This window comes from Nomia melanderi, chromosome 4, assembly GCF_051020985.1.
Source record: "Nomia melanderi isolate GNS246 chromosome 4, iyNomMela1, whole genome shotgun sequence".
In the NCBI taxonomy this organism is placed as follows: Eukaryota; Metazoa; Arthropoda; class Insecta; order Hymenoptera; family Halictidae; genus Nomia; species Nomia melanderi.
The window spans coordinates 16941057-16964514 of NC_135002.1; the positions used below are offsets into that span (position 1 = coordinate 16941057).

Sequence of the window (23458 nt, forward strand, 5' to 3'; positions counted from 1 at the left end):
TATATAATGTATTCCAATAGTTGGTGTTCTCCTGTTGTTCCACAGATAGAGATGAGAAAGAAATTTTACATCGTGATTACTGTAACATGTATTCCTTTCGAAATTCTATTATATCATTGGAAATTGAATTATACTCTCGCAGTTTATACCGCGTTTCTTTTAGAGGATTAGGATTACCAGAAAGTTCTGAGCAATTCCGATCATGTAAATGGAGTTGTGTAAGTATCTTCAGAATTTCTGGTTTATCATGCCCAGAACATTTTTTTCCCAGCGTGATTCAAGCATTACAATTCCCACATTAGAATTCCCAGTGATAGTATGCTTATAAATTATAAATAAAACAGTTTAACACGTTGTAAACAGTTTTTACATGTATCAAAAAATACTGAAGACATTCACATGATTTTACATATGTTGTCCATCCTGTACATTATATTCACAGTTATTTTAAACACCTGTGTGTACTTTTATATAAAACATATTGTATCAGTAATATATAAAGAAATATGTTTTTATAAAATAATGTTTCACAACTATAAGCTGTAGAAAATGTTTCAAATCGTTTCTCGAAATTAGTTTCAACGTGGGTAATGTTTATTGGAAAGTTAATTGAAAATTTAATTTCTTAGAATTAAGTAAGATGTAAGTTCCTTTGCAGTATAATTACAAATGATGATTCGTTGTTACATGATACCTTTGTGGTACGACAGAAATATTAAAAGGAGAGTACAATAAATGTATTTACCAATGGCAAGACAGTACTTAATAGCTTTGCAAATACTTGTCTACATAATAATTAATGTAACTACATAATTAATGTATTCGTACTGTAATTAGATCTAATGAAAGTAGTTGTACCACGTAAGTGAACAGTCTTATACGAAATATAAATTTCGGGTGAATTTTGTATTTCATAATGCATTAGATACTAATTAATTTGAATAAAGAATCATAATATTGTAATATTTTGTACAGACCGACAAAATTCGTGTACTATCATATTTGAGCATAAATACAACAAGCAATGTGAAATAACAAACTTTCATCTAAATTGGTGTTTTACTTCAAAAATTTCCATTTAATAAACTATTGATCAGGTTTACATATTTCTATTATTATATTCAACATCCATTCTACTTAATATTCTTATCAAATATTTATAATGAAAACAGTGTATACTCGTTTATTCATAAACTAATAAGTCTAATATCATTTTCATGCATACATTTTACATGTATATTAATAACAATTAGTATATCACATAAAAATATATGTTTACATAAGTGTTATCAACGAAACATCGTGTGAGCTCTAATTATATGACCCTGGAACACGCTGTGTCAGAAGGAACAATGGAAAAGTATTTGTCACACTTATAAAACAAATAATAAAAATTCTTCCCACTGGGTGACGAACTCTGGACACAGCCCGTTTCAAGTATTTCCACTAGTTATTCAGCGTCGAAAGGAAATACGATGATGCGTAGCCAGGAGGGTGGCACGCATGACTGCAACGTCACGCCGAGCGAACGCTATGACAGGTTTTGATAAAAAAAAAGGAAAAAAATAATCGGTACCGCGTTTCCTGTCATTAGCATCGTGCAGTTCAATATAAAAACGAACGTTCAGCCGGTTAAATTGATAGGTAGTGAAGGTTGACGAGGCCGGAGGCAGGGGAAATCAGATTTTGTCGTCTCGTTAATAACTGGACTGTGTGACAATCACTAAACTGGATTCATTTCTTTCCAGAATTTCCATCATTTCATTCTTCCAATAATATTGTCCAATATTTTTTTTATTCCTCTTGAAGGATCTAACTTGCTGGTTAAAGTATCAGATCAAATTTTAAGTGATAAATCACAGTCGATCAATTTTCAAATATTTAATATAAAATAACAAAAATTTCGTTAATTTCTGTGAATTCCATTTATATTTACATAAGTCAAAAATTACAGTTATATAGGATAATTTATTACATGTATGACTATATACTCAAAGTTTTTAATTAATGTATATTGTTATAAAACAGGATCTGCTACTAATGTACTTTCTTTTAAGTTTACTAATAATTTTAGTACGTTTAATAATGTATATATATTCTTACATAAAATCCCCCGCCCACTTTAAAAATCTTATGTATTTGAGAGGTATTACTCTTACTTCCTATACTCGATGAACGAAAACAAAATATCTTGCACGCACAAGTTCATAAACGAAAATTGCCAAAGATAGAAGTAACTTTCCTCTATAGTTTTTAGTTGACAATTATTTTAAAACGTATTAGTTTATTACTTCTAACAGCTTTGACATTTTTCTTACTTGCATCTACAAAAAACCCTGTCAAAGTTTGATCGTTAAACTGTAGAACGCACTGCAAATATAAGACTTTTTCTCACATAAAACTTCTTGCTCCTTAAGGAAAAGGAAAAAAAATGTTTTTCAACAATTAAATCATTCCTCTTCGCGACACCGGAACGCAAGCAGAGTTTGCCACGGGGTAACGGGGGGCCCAACAGGCCGGAACACTCTCCGGAGGGTTGAAAGATCGTTTTACATCGAAGGACTCGATATTCCAGTCTCGTCGGTTGGTTTTTCCCGACGCGGAATTATTGAGGGGTGGCGCGGCGAGAATTAAGGCTTCTTGCGGCATAAAAAATCTGTGTAATCAATTATCGAACCTTTTACCCTATATTTCACGGCCAATGAGTCGCCATCCCCTCGCCCTTAAGCCCTCCGCGTCGGCTGCACGAGACTCTCGACCCTCCCTCGACACTTTTTAGCCGCGGTGGTTGCTTCTCCTTCCAGCTTTTGAGTCTCTCTCACTCCCCCTTAACCTCCCACCATCTCTCCCTTTTCCTTTTTTTCCATTCCTCGAACATCAAGACGCTGAACCGGAGCCTTTGTTTGGGATATCAAATATTTATTTTCTTAAATAACGCAGAAGCTTCGCAGAGGGCCCGGGGAATGCGAGCATTTCCCCCTTAATAAATTATCAGCGATTATTGGCTACGTTTGCCTAGCTACCTCCCGAACGAATCGCCTCTTCACCCTCGTTTCTTTTGAAAATGTCTCCGAGCGACTTGGCCGGTCGGAATCGATACGATTTTCTATCCGTAATTATCGAATTACTAATAAGGGATTATTAACATTAGAACTACCGGGCATTTAATACGATTAATATGTAATCTATATAAAAATTGTAACAATAGATTATTTTCAGTTTCTTTAGACGTTCATTATACTATTCATGTGAAACAAACAAATCGGAACCACTCATTTTGACTGTTACGTAGTTCTAGTGTTAAGGAGGTATCTTGACAATTAAGACTAATCTTTGTATTCTTCGTCTACTTTAGATTTATTCTTTAGTTTATATGAGTAGTTTATTGCACTGTATCTTATTCACGGTAAATAAAAGATTGATTAAATTTAACTAATTGAGTGTATTGTATTCTGCACTTACTACAAATTCGAGCATTATTACGTTCTTCGTATACTTATAGAAATTTGTATATACTTACAAAAATGATTCTATGAGGTAAGATAAGTTGAAGAAATAGAATTAATTTGGTCTATTCGAGGCTTCTTTATGTAAATTAATATAGTTGGAAAATTTACATAACAATGTTTAGTACAGTAATTGTAAAATACTCGGCTAACTGAATTGAGTACGAAATTGTTTCTTGAAAATTCTACCTTTTTGACCTTTAACGGTATATAAATATTTTAAATCTGCATATTGCATTGCATAAAATATGCAGATATCAAACAAAACTAAATTAGCTGCAAGGAATCGAAATAGCACTTAACGTGTTGAACGAGGATATAATAAAAATAACAATGAAAATAATAAAATAATCAAGGAATATTATATGCTATATTGTGGCATTTGACCATTAGGGGTTAACAATCGGATGACATGTTTTCTTTAAAGCTATGACAAAAATACGCCAGACCAATTAACTTTTCGACTGTCCATACTCCAGAATTAGACAGACTGTCGTCTGGATCCGAAGAGACATTCGTGATCCTCGTTTCGTGTGTCAATTATTCAACGATATACTCGTTGCTCGGTCATTCGAGGGAGGTTAAATAGCGCGAAAAGGTCCACCTTATAGGGAGAACAGAAACAAGGGCGGAAAAGGTGTTCTCTTTAACACGGCATTGATGTAATATTAATCTGAGCGAGGACTCAAAGGATAACCGTCCGAGTCGTAACGAGTCTTTGTTCTTGAATGTACGAATTCAAGGGAATAAGGAACCCTATTGCAAAGGGGGGCCGGTGTTGTTGAAAATGAAGTACTGTTGCAAGCTTAGATGCTGGCAATTAGTAACTTTGTAAGTATCAATTACACGACTTCGCGATTATTCTGTCTTGTTGTTTGAAGAAGTTATGCTTGTTAATATAGTACTTATTGGTTATTCTCCTAATTTCAATATGCAGAATATATTTCCTTCTTTTACTGATGGAAACAGATTAAATGATAAATGAATTTTCTTAGATATTTTGAAAGAGTAATTTGATGATAAACTGTTCAGATTAGGCTTTTCGGTCAAATAATCGAAATTTACGTTCAGATAAGATTTACTTATACAATGAACTCATTCTTTGGATTGTAGTAGTTTCAACTTTTATAAGTATGGAATTAACTCGCAAAAATGGTAAGTTAATAAAGACTGGTTAATTAATTTATTTATTTAAATATTGAATATAACGAAAATAAATATTTTTTATTATTTATACTATAATATATAAAGTTTTTATACAATCGGAATGACATTCAACGTTGGTTCACAATCAGATAATAGGATCTCATCTATGATTCACGTAATTACGTATTCAGCCTTGATAATACGGTACGAACTGCACAAAACACCTCCATACAAATACTGTTCCAATGATGAATAATGTGTATCCTCCGATGTTAACACACCGACTCGTTTGCAAATTAAAAAAAATATAAAGAAAAGCACAAACATCGAATATTTTTGAGGAAATTAGGAAAAAACTTTGTTTTCTGGAATAGTTTTATAATGTCATTATCGTGAATTAAGTAGGAACGAGGGGCAGTCGTTGTTCGAAGAACAACGTCCTCCGTCGAGTCCGCTCCTCGCAGAACGCCCAGAATACGCAAACTTTTTCTCTCCGACGTTTTGTACGGTGATTTTCCAACTTGCACGCGTATGCCTACACTCGTCTCGACGTGAAGTCATGATGTTTGTTTTTCTGCTTACTTTGCCACGTTGAAAAAGCATTGGGAAGTGGCTGCCGGGACGGTTGCGTTAAACACCACCCCCAGTGACGGAGTTCGCAAAAAGAAGGGCCCAAGATTTTCTTTTGCATTGTGACGACGAATTATGCTATTCAGAAAATATCGTGCCGTAATTGATCTCGTGGAGGCGAATTACGTTTAACGCTTGGAACACGAAAGTCGGGTCACTGGTGACCCGGTGTTTTGTGATACATTAAACGTGACGGTAGAGTTAATAATTCATTTTAACTAAAATAATTATTATTTTAACTGTGCGACTTCGTTTATTTGAACAGATTTTTTTATGAAAGTAATCTAATGCGGTTATTAAAACATAAACTGTACTTATGAAAATGATATTCATTATATGTACTGTTATAAAAATTGTATATAATGTTTTTCATTATATGTATTATTGGAGGAATGTTACTATAACAGTTACATTTACTGGTTATACCTGTATAACTTAAGTAATAAATATTATTAAGCAAACGAATTAGAGATTATTGTATTACTTCGATTTTCACTAATATTTCAAGGAATGCAACCGATATTATAATTATCTACTCGTGGAAGATCTGTCACGTGATTCGTAAATCTTATTTCTAAATAAGCTGATTATCGTTAACTTAATATTAGGTAGACCGACCGTGAATCGGAATGAGGTTATAAATACATGTTAATCAATTGCCTTCTGTTGTCCGTGAGGTTTTCTTCCTGTTTGTTCCTGTACTAAACTCCAACGAGAACTTTTCATTAATGCCTGAATGAATAAATGCCACCGTTCCACCCCCTCCTTCCTTTCTTAAATTCTTAATGCAGCAAGCTCGTGGAAAGTACTCCAGAGTCTTCAAAATATCTTCAAGAAGTTATATCTTTAAAGTCTTCCCTCGATAGTATGTAAATATTGTATGTAAAGCGCGACATCAAAGGGATTCTTCCGTAGTATAATGCTTTAAATTTCGCTGCGAGGAGAGATTAGGGAACAACGGGTGGTGAAAATATAAGGGCGTGTCACGTGAAAATGTTCATGTACCTTCTTGGTTTGTGCAACTATTACCTCGTAAGTATTGTTTCCGTTGCGTATTAAAATCAAAGTTAATATTGTCAATGAATTTACAAGTTTACAAAAAATTATTACGTTTCTGAGTGAATGGGTATCTAGTTGCTGTATTTGATCTGGACTTACCTTATTAAAATAACATTTGATTTAATAGGTATTTAAAGTAGTTAGTTAATTCAGTTTGTCAGCGATTATCATTTACGTAATAACATATTTAATTGTAGTATTTACAATTTTATACAGAATTTAGGTACATAGTAAGTTTTTATTATATAAGAATAACTACCGTTTATTACTTTATATTATTAATAAAAATAATCAAATATTTCATAAACACATTACACGAAAATAATTTGTTTCCCAAAATAAGTTTGAAGATTACTTGAATATGCCTTTAGTTTCAATAAAATTGTCCTATTTGTTATTTCTGCTGTAAAAGTTACACTGCGACGTAAAACTACATAGCAGTTATTTCACTTAATATTTCTTCTGAACCTAATAAACTCACTCATTCCATTTTTTCATATTTATGCCACAATATTTCTTACCTTCTTATAAAAATGTAAATAATTTCTCCAATAATCCTCCTAATACACTCAATTGTACAACTTTCTCTGAGATCAACATCAAGATCTGTCGAAACCATATAGATTAAAACGATTCTGGACCTTCTTCCTCCTTTCGATGCTAGTTAAATTCAGAAATGCATTTGGATAAAAAGCCTTTGTCGACGTTCTTCGTCGACTGGCGTGAAAGTTTGTCCAGCCAGGGGAACATTAAAGAATTTTTCAAACACGATTCCACAAATCGCAAAATTCCTGATGAATATTCAAGAATCCTGCACGGGAACGTAATCATGTCAAAAGGACGACAGTGGTCAAAAGCGCAAAGGAAGAACAGAGATCGACGCGCGGCAAAGGGACCACAAAATCCCTGCTGGCATCCGTGCCAGGACGTTCGCGGAAACTTTGTTACATTTTTGGTCCTGGTCCACGATACACGCTGCCCGAATAACTGGATCAAAGGGACGCGGTTGAACGCGGCAAGAGGCTGAAAAAGAAGCGCCAACGGGGAGAGAAGGACCGGGAAAGCTCGAGAAGTTTCTGCCTCTTGCTCTGTTTTTCTTCGCCATTTCTGTCGTTCTTTTCGCGCACCGCGTCGGGGAAAAAGCTGTCGAAAGTCCTTTACTTCGCCCGGACACAATGGAAGGAGCGATCGGAGCGTGGAAAGAATGGCGGACGGGAAGTAAAGTGGACGTTTGTGACGTGGTTTAGTTATCGGGCGAATCAGGAAACAGTGATGTGTATGGAACACTAGACACCTCGGTTGGGCTGAAAAGGTTCAGATGTAGAAGGAAAAGTCGCAAGATTCTCTGTTTCCTTGGCGTAAATTATAAGGCGGCAGTATTTTAATTGAATGATTTCATAAAAAGGAAACATACAGATAAACATTGATAAGTTGAATCTTAGGGGAGACGTAAGATATTTGAGCTATAGGGTTTTTCGAGTAAAAAACTGAAAATTCGATTTATGAAGGTCTTTTAATAGTTTTAACTTATATGTAAATGTGAATTTGGACTTGTAGAGGTTGGATTTCTTTTGAATTTGAGTTGTGAAGGTAAAATACATATTAAATGCGAGGGAAATGAATAGAGGGTTTTTGTATTTTGAGTTGTAGAGGTTTTGCCTGTTTACAGAGGTTTGATTGTATATGAATATATTGATACTTTTAAGTTGTTGGATGAATTTAATTTCCGTGTTTTACTACTAAATTCATATATCTTGTCAATTTAACAGATTTGAAGCTTCATGTTTCAATTTCAACAATCACAAATTCTAATGTTTCCTCGCGGCGGGATCGCGTCGCTTGTGTGCATAGGCCCTAACTATCGGGCTGAGCGCCGCGAGTGGACATCTTCCTTTGCCTCTCTTCACTTTTAAACCTATAATCGGCTTGACTAATGTAAGACCTCTATTATACCCATTTCTATGGAAATAAGACAATTAGATCAGACAATTAGACAATAAGACAATTAATAATAATCCTTAAAGCTTTTTGTTTTAAAACCAAATTCATCCCATGTCGTAGAAGTTTTAACATCTTCTATTGTTTTTGTAAAAATAACTGCTTGTATGCAGTTATGTAATAAATATTAATGTTTAATAGTCACTAACCCACGTAATTTGAACTGAATCACGTTCAAGAAACAGCGAATCATCGCATCATTTCCTCTTATTAGATACAGATATGTCACTCTAGAATGATTCTCATTCTCAATTACTGCGATGTAAATGCCATAACGCGGGATAAAGGGATTCGATTCCTTAAACCATAGACCGAGAACCAATCAATAATATTTGAGCATAAAATTTGATTGAGTTAATGATAGTGAAACAAAATTTCATAACGCTAGAAGATTATCATTGACAACTATCAGACAGACTAGTATCAAAAACATTTACTCCAAAATATTTGACGACATATCATGAATGAATGTCTAAATTTATATATACTCAAAATTAATGAAAGTAACTAAAAAGAAAATAAAACAATATTTACAGACAAGTACTTAACATTTGCTACTCTCTGCCTCCCACTTTTTTTTAAACCCTAAATATTGTAAACGATCAAATATTTCCAAGCTGGGTTGTAAAAGCACTGTATTACACCCAAGAACAACCAGGTAGTCACGGTTACACTTACGGAAAGAAACAACGGGACTCGACGGAATAATTAAAACCAGTGAAACGAATGTTTTATCTTGTGACGTGTATGGCTGACGTGCGTGCGCTGTTTGCGGGGAAAACATACTGCACTTGAAAAAGGGTGGAAGAGAACCGAAAAGCATAGGCAGGAACGAGGAACCACCGCGAGTAGCTCGCGCTAAACCACAGAGGAAACAAAAGGTGCCGCCGGCGAATTAAGAACGATATTTTAACGCTCGACTTAATTGCATTAAACTTGGGGAATCCGAGTGGGAGCGAGCAAACGGGAAAAGACGGAGGGAACGTGGCAGATAGAGGAGCGAGGAGTGGGGGGCAGAGGGGATGAAAGAAGGCTGTCAAGAAAAAATAAGAAAACAGAACGGTGGGGTCGGAGAAAGCGAGAAACGGAAGGGAAAGGGACGCGGGTCAACCTTCATGGTTGTTCTATTTCGCGATTGGATGTGCCGACGGTAATACGTCGGATTTTCAAAGTGCTCCTTACCGCGGCGCCGTTGTACCCTTTGAGCCGAAACAAAGAGAGTGCTCGCTTTTTTCGCGAAGTGGCCGGGGTGAGAGGCGGAACGGAAGAAACGGATTATGTTTTAGACCTCTGGAAGGCCGAGGGTGAAGAGGAATTGCGAGGAACGGACGGGGGGAGAGGAATCGCGGGAAGGAAAGAGGAAAAAGAGAGAAAGTTCTCGGGACCACACGAGGCATTCGGGGTAAAAGAGTTTTCTTGTAGTGTTTTTCTCCCGGTTTTTCTTTCTTTCTTTCCCTCTTTCTTCCCCGTTTTTTTTTTTCGCCGAATGCGTCGCGTGCGGCTGCAACGGCTTCGAGGTTCCCTGTTTAAACAGCGGTTCAATGAAACCCCTCTTTGATTTGATGTTCTTAGAAATGTGGAATAATGGCAAAGGATATTTTTTTCTTAAAAGTACGTGTATTCGTTGCACTGTGTGCGCCGTGAACAGAGTAACTCCTTTTGAATAGACACTCGATTTTCTTTTTCTTTTTCTTTTTGGTTGATTATCAAGCGATTCTATTCAATACTTTTGGTGTTATGGTGAGACTATCGTACACAGCTTTCGAAACAGCAAAGTTTTTATTCACACCATCGTCGCTGTTTAGCGTTTCGTAAAAGGTGTAACCGTTATGAGAAAATTAAGTGATTAATTGACTCGCGAATTTGCGATGAGTATATTCTTCGAGTTGATTCTTTTTCATATGAATAAGAAACTGATTAACTAGGTTTACGGGCATTTGCTGTGCAGTTTATTCTATTGTTCAATCAAAACCTAGTATTAGTATTCAATTTATGGTATAGTTTGAATAGTTTCAGATTTCATAAATATTATTTTTGGGCAATTTATATTAATCTTAATTAATATAATGATACAAGTGGGCGGTATAATTTATTCTCTCCTCCATCTAACTTTGAACTAATAGGTATATAGTATATCTATTTAATGACATACAAGTTTTATATTTGCAATGAATTTTCTTTTACTTAGGTGAAATTATTCTATATCTTTTTTAATTATAATTAAAAACTTGTTCTAGAATATATTGCAAACCCGAAAATAACATTGAACAAACATAGGAAGTCTTATATAATATTAATATTGAGACTTTAAAAAGTTTTAGACCTGTTTAATTATTAAGTTATAGCTACAGCTGAATTCTCAAAGTAACAAATGGTGTAAGATCCTATTTTAAAAAATGAATTCACTTTAAAAGTTCTTCAACTGAGCTGTTAATTACAGTAGAATTAAATGTTTTGTACAGAGATCTACTTTCCGACAAAGTTTCAAAAGTATCCCGTATCCCTAATATAATTAATCCAACATTAAATCCTCGTCACTTGAAATAGGATTTTTGGACGTAAATAATTCTGGTTCTTAAATGCTCAATAAATACATTAATTTATCTTTTACCCTACTATATAGTTTGTATATATCCTTCCCTTCTCGATCAAATAGTTTTAGATTTTCGAGGCAGGATAGGAATTAATTATCAAAGACTTATTATTAAACTGAATGAAACATCTTTTTATGATTGTCCAACGTGAGAGGGCCTTTGAAATACTTCTGACACAACTCGCAGAAAAATCGATACTTATTATCATGGCACTTTAAGTGCTTGTTCAGTAGATCCTTTCTCGCAAAGGTTTTCTCGCAGTAAGTGCACGAGAACTTATCGGGGTTCACGTGAAATGCGTTGTGCCTAGTCAAATTATCCAACCTAGTATACTTTTTAGTGCAGATATCGCAGGTGAACTTGGTCCTTTCCGAGTGACATCTTTGATGATACCTGAGGTAACGTTTCTGTGCGAACGTTTTCTTGCAGGCGCAGCAGACTACCTGATTCGACTCGTCCTTCTTCACGTCCATGTGATCAGCCAGCTCATCACCGTTCACGAACTCCAGCTTGCAAAACTGGCACGAGTACTTTCTAGGCTGCTTGTGTTTCTGTATGTTCTCCAGGAACGTCGGGTCCGTCATGATTTTATAAAGGAAAGTGTCCTTTAGCTTCCCATCGGCTTCTCCACTGGGATTCGACACGTCTTCGTCTTGATGGTCCTTCTTGCACAGATTAACAGCTTCGGCTGGGATGTCATCGTCCTGGACGGAGGATTTTGATTCCCCTTCGCACCTCGGCGAACGTACAACGGTCGAAGGGCCAGCTAAAGGGCAGCATCTCGATTCTATTGGAGATAACACCTGAAATGTTTAAGTGGAGTTAACAGTTTGTTGACGAGAGGTCGGCATCCACGTCCTTCATTTCTCAAAACATGGTTCATGGGAGACACCAATTAGTATCTTCCGTCTTACACTGGTTATCAGATATATTAACAGCAAATATGAATAAGAATCGATGCAGTTATTTAAAAATGTTTATTCTATTGTCAAATTTTAATAACAAAATATATTAAAATAGTAAAACTGTTTCATTCCTATGAATTGAAGAATATTTAATAGTGAATCTTTAACAAATTAAAGTAATTGAACTAATTTTTTATATAAGAACATTTTGATAAAAGATAAGTGTACTTGTCATTTATATATAAACGAAGGAACACCTTTATTTTAAAAATATATGATGTAAAGCCTATCTATCAGAAATGATTTTAAATGTTTTATGTCGTATGACGATAATATGGTATTATTGTATTATATGTTATTACAAATATAAATTAATGAAAGAAAGAATTTCAATAAAACTGGTGAAAATATAAGGTGTATAAATGCTGAACTGTCAAGGTGATCTGTAAATTTAATTTTAGCCTCATTCTTTTTCAACCATTATAAATGTTTATAGAACATATTTATTATGAACATATATATTAATGAACATACTAAACGTTCAAAAACAATGGAATCAAAATTCTATATATTTACAAATGAATAAACCCAATTTAAGTAAAGCTTATTTACCAATTTGTCGCATTTTACATTATTATTGCTGTCACTGTAGATCGTTTCCGTTAGGTCCTTCTTAGAGGATACATCAGAATATTCAGAACTCGGTGCTCCAACTATCGAGCGTCGATTCGATAAATTTTCCTGCGACGAGTTAACCTGAAAGATTGATAAAAGAAATTATGTTAATTTTTTCAATTAGTCAATTCTTTCAAATTACCAGTTTATTTTATTATACATATTACGTATCATAAAGTAAATATTTATAAAGCAACGATTACTACATGATAAATATTAAACAATTTACAAACAACATTTACTCTATATTCCGCTTAATTATAACTGGCTTAAAATCATGAATAATGTTTCTAACTTATGTTTGTTCTCAGGAAACTGAAAATTTGTATAAATCTCAAATACCTAATTAAGTACTATAAGAATTTCAAATTTCTTTTATCTGTGCAAAAAGTCCAAAATTGACTGTCTCTATCAAATACTAATATAGGATGGTTCGACCGGTTCAAGCGAGTAGTACTCCGTTCTATTTGTTTACATTCTCGTTTCAATCAGGAGAATCGTGTCGTATCGTGTCGTCCACGAATTCATGCGTGAATTAGTATGAATGACTAACACACTCGAATGCTGTCAGACGTTATACCTTATGTTTAATCGTCATGTCCAATGCTTCCGCGGTACAATTCAACGTTTCCTTCTTCTTCTCTTCGTTTACATCGGAATGATCCGATCGTTTCTCTTTAGAATTATTATTCTCCTCTTTGCTCGATGCATCGAACATCTTTTCAGCACCCCTCAATCGCGGTTTCACGTCGTTATTCGAAGATTTATCTGATTTTCTAATGATAATTTCAGATACGGATTCGAAATTATTGTTCCCGTGATATATTCGCTGTCGTGGCATTGTCTTCACCCTCATTTTCATATATATTACAACATTCGGCGAGTTGAAGAAGTTATTCTAAATAACATTTTTTTAAATCAACACAAATTAGTAAATATATGAAAAACTTATATTTTAAATAATTTTGTGTAAGTCTGACAGACGATCTAGATTAAACACTAAATGGTTGTTGACCGAAAGTTACGTAATGTGCAATATGTTGTGCATTAAAGCGATATCTAATGTGCAATTTAGATAAATGAAAATAATGAAAAACTATTAAATACGTGGGATAACAATAAATAATAGTAATAATAATGAATGGGATATATTCTGAACACAGCTTTTCAAAGTTTATACAGGTCAATGAAAGTATTTTGCATGCAATAATTACATGTTAGATTAAAGTAAAAACGACAAAGAATTATTCATAATAAAATCCTAATCATTCACTTAACGAAAACGAAAATTCGTCTAATATCTTATTATATTTTCAATACCTTGGGCACGCAATGCGAATGTACAATAACTCGAGCAATTTGAAGAGACAGGAAATTGTATTTACTACGGTGCACGTGCTGTCCACTCGGAATGCGATCAAAATTTTCGTTGCCCTCGGGCGTGAATTTCAATTATCCGTCTTACACCATGAATTTTGGTAGCCGACGTTATCAACGTTGTCTGAACACACGACACACATTTCACAGCGCGTCAACCGTAACTGAGAAGAAACACTGTTTAGTCGACCTCAGGCCGAGTTTGACGGTCGGCACAACAAAGGGCGCCTGGCGGAGTCGCCACACGAAAATCCAAGTTTGCAAACACGGGGCAGCGACTATAGTGGAATCCGATGTGTCGCGTCGAGACATAGACAACTCGAGAGGCATGAACCTCTTGAAATTCGTCTCTTGCCATCAGGTTATAAATCCGAATTCTTGGGCAAGAGTATGTGCCAATGCCCAAGTGCATACATAGATCTCTTAAGGTTACATTTAACGCTAGGTTTACGGGACGTGTCAATTTGACGTATATTGAATTTTATAACATAATATATTTATATATTAATATTATTTGGTAAATGTTTCAGATGTTTTTGAATGATCCAATTACATACACGAATATGTATCTTAATTGGCCATTTTTAAATCTATAATTTTCAAAATCTAAATGGATGAATATCAACTACGGTGCAATATAGGAACAATAGAATAGACTGTACAATAAATGCCCGTAAAACTAGTGTTAATAACAGCACTATTTAAAATTTACTAACCCTAGCATATTTATTATCTTATTGTTGTATAGAATGGTTTACATATATTCGTATTATATATATTATATTCATGATCCCTTTACATACCCTCTTATAATTTTAATAACTGTATCTACAGCAAGAGCTGATAATTATTATTCTTATTATTACATATTTCTTTTTAACCTCTCAAAAGGAGGTTCAGTATATCGTATCGAAAAAGTAAAGCAATATTGAAACTTCTTGACAAGAAATTATTTGTTTAAAGTTATTGCTTAAAATATTATATATTTAATTGTACATCTATTACCATCGTTATAAATGGATAGTTTAATTGTGAAACTTTTGTATATCTTGAAAACTTTAAAACATTATCGCTTGAAAGTTATCCTAGGTTTAATTAAAATGCAATTATATTTTGTAATTAAATATATTCATTATATTAAAGTATATTAGTACTCTTGTTTACTAAGCTGTGAACTAAAGTTTCGTATACCTTATATCGTATTAATCAATTTTATATAATTCTTGAAATCTGAAGATTTTCAAAATTTTCAAGGGTTTGTGAATGATATTTCGTATTATTTCAAAAATTTTCATACGTATGTATAGAATATTGCGTTAGAAAATTTATCAAGCATACACCATGTTTATATACAGCGAAGTTGCTACATTATTGTTTCTTTTCTATGGAATATAGGATACTGATAGAATATACTGATACCACTAGGACTGTTTATGACAAGTAGAAAGAATGAATACTATTACAAACAGACACATGAGTTGATTATTGCAATAACTACTGACACGCATTTAATGCACACTTTTTATATTTTCCTAACGATTAATTCTTAATTATAGAAAACATTTGATCAATCAATCAATTAAGAGTGTACTTCTTCTCTTACAATTCTATCTGAACTCGTACTCATACAAACTATGTTCCCCTCCTAAGAATTTTCGACAAGGAAACAAATCCTGTACTTATCGTAAATACACATTTATTTCATAGTTTATACATTTTTAACAAAAACACAATTGACATTCGTATTACCCACTGTACATCGATGTCCCCTTAAAAATTTCGTAGCACAAAGCAAGGGATGAATACGTCGACACATCTGTTCTTACAATCTTCCTCAAACAATAAAATCTCCTAAGCAAGATAACCGATCGCAAAGCTGCCATCGTCGAAATAAAGAAACGAGCTGTCGAGGGACAAAATGAATGAAAAACAGGAAGGACAGACGACGGGCACAGGGGGTTGTAGTAGGACAAGGATGGGACCGGAGATGGGGTCAAGCATAAAATTGGCAAAAAAAGGCTCGATGTTTGGTAGGATGTTTCGCGTCCTCCTTCCCGCACGCCCCGGTCGTTAATACGGCATAAGGAGAAAGCAGGGTTAAGCGAGGGTGAAGCGAGGATTTTTAATTGTAGTTCAGCCGGCATAACCCCGCTCGACCCGCCGGTATTGTCATACCGGAGCGGCGCTTTTCTTTATTTCCCCAGTGGCTGGATGAGGTTATACATTTTTTTTAACTACGGCAATGCCTCCGTCTTCTTATTAGCAAAGCTAATTGGAAATACAAATGGTTATTCACGGTAAGAAGGAAGCTCGAAGACCGACTGCGAACCTGAGTACCAGCCGATGGAGGGCTCTATGGAAAGGGTGGGAGGGGCGGGAGGGTGAAACGGGTAGGGGGAGGGGATGGGACGTTGGTACGCTTCTCTCCGCGTATTAAGCTTGTATTTGCCCTGGATAATTAGGACTTTTTCCCGACCAATTCAGATGAATAATTGATTTTCCTCCAGCCCGACGGCACACCCCGTCGCTCCTGGACCTCTACGAATGACAATCACCCGAAGAAAAATACAGATCTTTCGGATGAAATATTCAATACGTGCTCGATGAGAAGGGTGAACCTGGAGACTCTGGCCGGTAGGTACCATCTGGCTTATTGTTCCCCGTGAAATATCGGGGATAATATGGAAAAATTCATCACCGATGAATCTGTTAATCTGTCAGAAATCCCTTAACATGTTTCTTGTTTCAAAAGTAATTCCTTTCGATTGTTTAACTCTTTGCTTTGAGATATTAGGTCAGACATGTGACGAAGGATTGAATATATGGGATATAAATATTCATTGAATTGTGTTCGTCGAAGGGGAATGTTATTTTGCGAATACGAACATTTCATTTTTGTAGTATTCAGATATATATCTATAAAAATTGATAGCATCAGATTAATTTTTGTGGTATTAACAGGGAATTAAACTTATTTCAAGGTATTAGACCATCATGATAAATATTTACGTACAATACACACGAATATGTATTGTGTGAAATTTATGTATTTCATATAGCATTCTCCCTCTTCACTCGTAAATCGAGTTATTTTAATTCCTCTCAGGATTCAAATCGTAGAATAGCGACCATTCCTTTCAGTGAACTTAAAATTGAAATTCCTTCGAATCTGATTGCTAAATTTTCCAAATTGTCTACACCAGCGTCTTGATCTCCCGTATCTCATTCATCCCCAAAACATCCAAGCGAACTGTCGAAGGAATAGTCGGTCAAGCAGCAATCTCGCAGGAGTCTCTGCTTTGCTAAGGAAGAAACGCCCGCAGGGCTCTGCAACTTTTTTTCATCAGCATTTTACGGTTATGCCCGCGCATTAATAATGCACATGCTTAATATAAAAAGAAGCCCGTGAGTCTCCGTCTAATAAACTGGAAGAATGCTTTATAACCGGCCGCGGTTTCGGGTCATGAGGGGTGAGGGTGGCAGGAAAGTGTTTGCCGGAGCCGGCTGAAGGGGGTGGCTTTCTTCTTTACGTCCGCGGAACAGCCAATCTCTCCAGGACGCGTCGAACGAAAGTAGCCGAACTTCTCGAGCCACAAAGAGACAAATCGCCGCTTGTCTCGTTAAAGGACTTCCCTCCCTGTGTTTCCGGCGGTGAGTCAAGGGAGCGTATATATTTTTTTGGGGAAATTGTGCTGGCTTGGTGTAAAAATTCCGTCGTTGAAAGTAACCTGCCAAGAACTGTTTCAATATTCACATTCGAAAAGGAAAATTCCTATACGACCTTTAACACCTGATAATCTAATAGTTTTCTGTCATATTTACTGTATATTCGTAAAATTCAAACAATAAGTGTACAGATATCTACAGAAACTCAATGCGCGTTATTTAGGAACTAATGAAACGACTTTATTTAGAATTTAAAATGTTATTTTCATTTATTTTCATTGTTGAGAAATGATTTAAGTTAGGTACGTTGTATCGAAAATACGTGTTTCTGTTTGGCATGATAAATCTAAGACTGATAAACAACATCGCTTATTTCCATTATAAATAACGTGTAGCAACGTCAATATCCTATTAACAGAAAAGGAACGATTATGTCTTAAAAATCAATTATTTAAATATCATCACGTAATCTAGAAACCATAACCCGAAGCATCTTCCACATTTCTCCCCAAATACGCGAGTCCTCGACGCTGTAATATTCCCGATGGCACCAAACGGGAAAAAAACTAAAGAAGCAGATACAGATCTGAGGAAACAGTGCGAATGCTTATACATACGGCACTATCTCGGGGACGTGTCGTACGGTTGGCGATATTCAAATGGCATCAATTTCTGTGGAATTGCTCCCTATATCTGGCCGCAACCTGGATGCAAGGTCTTTCACTCCCTCCACGAAGAGGGAGCAAACCGTATTGGCAGATAGCTACGACATCGTTTTACAACCCCTTATCTGGATAAGTTACGGACATCTATTCGCAGTTTCTCTCTCTCCTTCGGAACTATGTGTTCGCCGGAGTCATCGATTTCCATGGAAATCCCTCGTACACTCCTGCTGCAGTGGCCTAAAAAGTGCCCGGAACGAATGATAAAAAGCGGACTTGGTATCCATCGGCTGACAATCCCCCTCGTGTCTTAATGTATCGCGATTTTATCACGAGACACGCGGCAGGCTTGACCGCGGACGATAAATTGAGCGATCGGAAAGCGTGCCGATGGCGGGAGTGACTGGCGGATGACTGACTATCTTGTAACCCTGTATAATTAATTTGTTTGTTAGTTTGTATAAAACATTATGTACAGTGAAAGTAACAAATGCTAGTCTCTGTGTGTGACTGAAAAACTTATCTATAATTTTTAAGCACTTAGTCATGCATACAATGTTTAAAACAGTGTTTTGTTCGACAGTTTAATTTTAGAATGAATGGGTAATAAAACGTGACAAATATTTTTACATGAAAATTACAAAACTATATTTTATGGAAATAGTATTAAAAGCCTTAATTCTTTAATATTGGCTGATCAAATCAAAATCTTGTAAAGATTCTCAGAAGACTAGGTAATTTTGCAAAGAAATAAAAATTGTTTAGATATGTAAATATGTATTATAGCAAAAATATGTGTGCAACTCTCTGTTGAATGTCTGTCTTTCTATAGACGAGCAAATATGATTCTATATGAAGATTCGTTGTTCAATGATCGGTTAATAATGCATAAGAGATTAATTTTTTAATTTTTAATAGAAAATTCTATTCCCCACGAATGGGTTACGTGATAGTCACTAAGCAGGTGGATATTGTGACAGTCAGTAGATCATGGCAATTCCCTTCATCTGCTTATATTACACATACAATATCTGGGTATCGAAGTCGGTTGATCCCAGTAGGTTCTCTCCCTTGGCAGCGGACCATACATCATACTTTCTTCTTTATTAAACTCATATTTTTCAAAAAGTCTCACCTCCGCTATCCGCCTGCGGGCTCCTCTCGCTCGCAACTCGAAAATCAGCTCCGGGGAGAACGAAAAATTCATTTGACTCTCGAGGATAAGATGAATATGAAAATTGCCCGGCTGAAAATGATTTACATTCGAACGTCACCCTGACGATATAACTAGAAACGACTGTCTTGCCATGAATAATTTATCCGACTACGAAAATGATAGAAAAATATTTCGTCACACCGAGATGAAAATCAGTTTACGAATACAACGGTGAATGAACCGGATGTCTGCGATTTAGGTGTTCTTACAAGATGATATAAAATATCAATTACTTTTGAATATCCTGTTCTATGTTTTCATGCATGAAAGTAGTCATTTCTGATTATGGCACGAACGTTATAAGAGTATGAAGTTTACAGAAATGTTCAAATTTTAATGTAGTATGAAAATTATATTTTTAAAGTAACCATCATCTCATAGTCAAAGATCTAGTATCTATTTTCTACTTTGTTCTGTCGCGTTGATATTATGGTCAGTTTGATAATTAACGAATTTTATTTTATTCAGTGATATTGAATGAAGATTAATTTGCACTTCGAACCTGAAATTATGATTTAAGTATGCATAACAGATCAAGCTTTATGAGAGGACTTAATAATTTCAGAGAACTTTGCCCCGACACGACTTAAGCATGTATGAATAATTTGGTCGCAATACACAATAATCTACCACATAATCGTCACTGTCAGAGAAGTTTCGATAGACTAAAACTGAATAAACCTTTGTATTTGTTATGCATTGTATAATAAGAAGAAACAAATTATAATTGATAACTTTCTAATTTAACCTTGTGGTGTTTGATAATACATTCATTGTGTTACGTTGACATCAAAGCATAAATTCTGTATTTAAAAAGATTAAAATTAAAAAATATTTAACAAATAAAATTTCGACTTTTGAAGGTTTTTTGAAGTCAATGTCCCTATAAAATATTTTCTATTTATAGATTACAAGTGTGTGGAAGCAACAGTAACAGACCTTTCACCTCTATATAAAAGTAAATCTAAATTAAAATTACAGAGGTACAATACACACTAAACACGAAGCAAACGATTCGAGTTATAAATTTCTTGTATTTCGAATTGCAGGAACCTTTCTAGTTACAGCAGTTCTCGAGTTATCGAGATTCGACTATAGCACAACGCACATTTTACTAGTTCTTAACAAAAGCAGCTGGTCACTGAAAATTACTTGCAAAAAGATCTGTTCATCATAATCTTCCATCCATCCAAGCGCTCACGATAAGACCGTTTCGTTCACCGTCGCAATCCGGCCTAAGGCAACCAACGCAATTCCATCATGGATACAAGAAGCTGGGGGGTCTCGTACGCTTGATCGATTGGCCCGATATTTTCGTGCGCCCAGGCGCCAGCAACCGTTTTCATCCCCATTTTGAAACGGTTGGTGTCCTCCTGCAGTTGTCATTATTGGAGCAGTCACAGGGCACAAACAATGGAGACGTCGACGTTGCGCAACGATACCGTGTGTACGTGACGGGGTCTCGTCACGTAGGCGTTATCTGCAGTCGTGTTTATCAAGTACACCGCTCGAGTCAAAGTATATACAGTGCTCGGTGCCCGTCAATGGCGTTTCTTAGCTTATGCATAAAGCTCTTTCGCTACCTCCTTTCTCGCGTCTCTGTCGGGCTCGGCTGGCTGCCTGGCTGCCTGCTCGGCTCCCTATCCCCTTCCCTCACGGCTTCTCATCTCTCACGATTTCAACCACCCCCCGGTTTCATCGAGGCTTCAACCCCTTCTTCGACTGGTGGTAGCAGGGCAGGGTGTCTCGCTCGCTCGCAAGTGTTTCCGCCAGGATATATCGCAAAATCTATACCATCAGGAGGTGAGACGGGGTTCGGCGGTGCGGGAGAGGGGTGGGGGTGGGCAAGAGCCAGAGGATGAGACGGAGGAGTGGGCGATGTGGCGGAGGCCAGGGCGGTTTTCGAGAAGGGTGAGCCCCGTCACATTTCACTACAGACTAATAACTTCTGAATATTCATTTCGTGTTTCTCCTTGCCTGCTTGCGCACCCGTAAGCAAGGCTAATGCGACGCTCACAACGCGATCCACCTTTCGGACCCTTTTACGGTCGAAACGTTTTTTGCCTTCTCGTATTTATTTCTTCTCGCGGAAAATGCTGCATCTTCGATGCCCAGACTGTGGAGAATGGCGTGTGTGAGAAATCTGCATGTGAGAGTTTATGAAAAGTAAGTGGAGTCTTAATTATGTATGCATTTTGATGATGCTGTGTGCAGATGTCTTATGAACTAGTTGTAAGTAAGTTTTGATAGTGTGAAGTTTATGTTTAAGAAAAAGGAAAGTATTTTAGGTGCATAGAATGTACAGAATTAGAGGTAGATTTAAGGGTATTCTGGATACTTCTTGAAGAATTATTTTTAACTCCATTAAAATGGCAAAACTTAATCGAGTGTAGCCGAAGTCACAGGGACATTAAAGCGAGTGATGTAGTTTAGGTTAACGAAGGGGGTGCTAGAAACTTAATACTTGATATTCATACTAGAAACTTAGTACTGAGATGAATGTAGAAAATGCTTTGTATCTTATACAGTGAAGTTTAGACTCGTTTATTTATACTGGTACTTGATAAGTTTATTAAATATATTTGTATCTGTAAATTCGGAAGAGGAAACTAATAGGACTCACAAAAGTTATTTAAAATATATTTTCCAGGGTTAAGATATGTTTAACAAAAATATGTAATTCATCATTATTTCAATTTGCAATTTTAATTATGCACGCTTTGTAAATTAGATAATGTACGTTCAATGTAATAGAAGCTTGAAATTCTTCTTGCATTAAATTTAATTAATTTTTATCCGGTAGAAGGCATACCATTTTTACAAATCAATCGGTCAAGTATATATAAATAAACTTCTAAATTTCATATATTTATGGGCAAGGAATATACTTAGCAGATAAATTAATAATGACATAGAAGTAAGCTTCGCAACTTATTTTCCATCATTTTTACCACTATATAAATTTATGAAATCATTTTTGAATTAACATTAATTTGACGATCACTTAGAAGTAATAATTCATTAAAATCTGAATGAAAGATTAATATAAAAACTATAAGCGTGATAGGTGCATTGAATTTAATAAGATAGAGTTTTAATTACAGTTGATACATATGACAATTTGACGTGAAATTTAAATCGCTTCCGTGTGAGACGAGCCTAAGGAGCACGTAACTCTCCTTCGTCGAAGCGAGAAAAACAGAACAGCTTGAAGGCGAGGGAAAAGCGAGAGGCGGTCGTCATGGTAACTATGAATTAAGTAATCAATGAATTATTATTGACATTGATGTTTTCGTCGGGCTCCTTGCAATACTTCGAGACGCGAAATACTCGTAGTCCATTGTTGCCGATTAATACGTGGGGGGTGGTTTCATTGGATTTGAAAGGAAGAGCGAGGGAAGCAAGGGTATTCTTTTGTTGCTTAATTACGGATTACACAAACTGTTGCACCTTAAGCAATACAGATTTTAGCTATCTCAATAATGTTTTACTTCTTTTACTTGAACCATTGGATACCATATTGCTCATTAGTGACGGTTCACTTTTTTATCTTTTCATAGCTTTCTCCCTCTATAGTCACTCTATTCTAAATAAATGGTGTAATTATGAAAAACAATAGATATAGTGATTGTAATAAAAGCAGATTATTGTTATTTTTAGTTTATGATGTATATTGATCTATTAACAAGAAAAAGAAATTAAAATAGTACAATCTTAACTTTCAAATAATAATTACTTTCATTGTTTCCAAGCTTGTATCCTTTATTACAGCGTTTTCAGAAATTTCCTGTTTTAATGTAATAAGAGAAACCAATAAAGCTGGAGAAACAAAATGTACAACTAAAATGCAATAAAGCATGTAATACTGATTAAAAGAAGCACCTACGTAATACAGATCAAACAAGAAGTAATTTTGCAATTTACGTTTTCAAAAAACAAAAGTCTGCCATTATTAATTAATTTTCCTAGTACAAAGATACTGCTAATTGGTAGATATCAATTAATTAGCAGATACTCTCGTTAA

General features: G+C 35.4%; 1 protein-coding gene across 1 annotated transcript; it reads right to left on the bottom strand.

Moving 5' to 3' along the window:
- Positions 1–7724: 7724 nt before the first annotated feature.
- On the bottom strand, positions 7725–14179 carry LOC116425237 (uncharacterized). The gene is made up of 4 exons (XM_031972676.2): positions 13834–14179; positions 13094–13411; positions 12451–12594; positions 7725–11736 (listed from the first exon to the last, which is right to left on the bottom strand). Exons 2-4 carry the CDS (start codon positions 13373–13375, stop codon positions 11044–11046), a joined length of 1119 nt encoding a protein of 372 aa, XP_031828536.1. The 5' UTR covers positions 13376–13411; positions 13834–14179; the 3' UTR covers positions 7725–11043.
- Positions 14180–23458: the final 9279 nt, after the last annotated feature.

What these genes read in the sequence shown, in the direction of transcription:
- LOC116425237 (XM_031972676.2), bottom strand. Translation starts at nt 13,375, where the DNA reads ATGAAAATGAGGGTGAAGACAATGCCACGACAGCGAATATATCACGGG. An exon ending in ACATGACGATTAAACATAAG is followed by an intron (nt 12,595 to 13,093) that starts GTATAACGTCTG and finishes TCAATCTTTCAG; the next exon opens with GTTAACTCGTCGCAGGAAAA. An exon ending in ATGTAAAATGCGACAAATTG is followed by an intron (nt 11,737 to 12,450) that starts GTAAATAAGCTT and finishes TAAACATTTCAG; the next exon opens with GTGTTATCTCCAATAGAATC.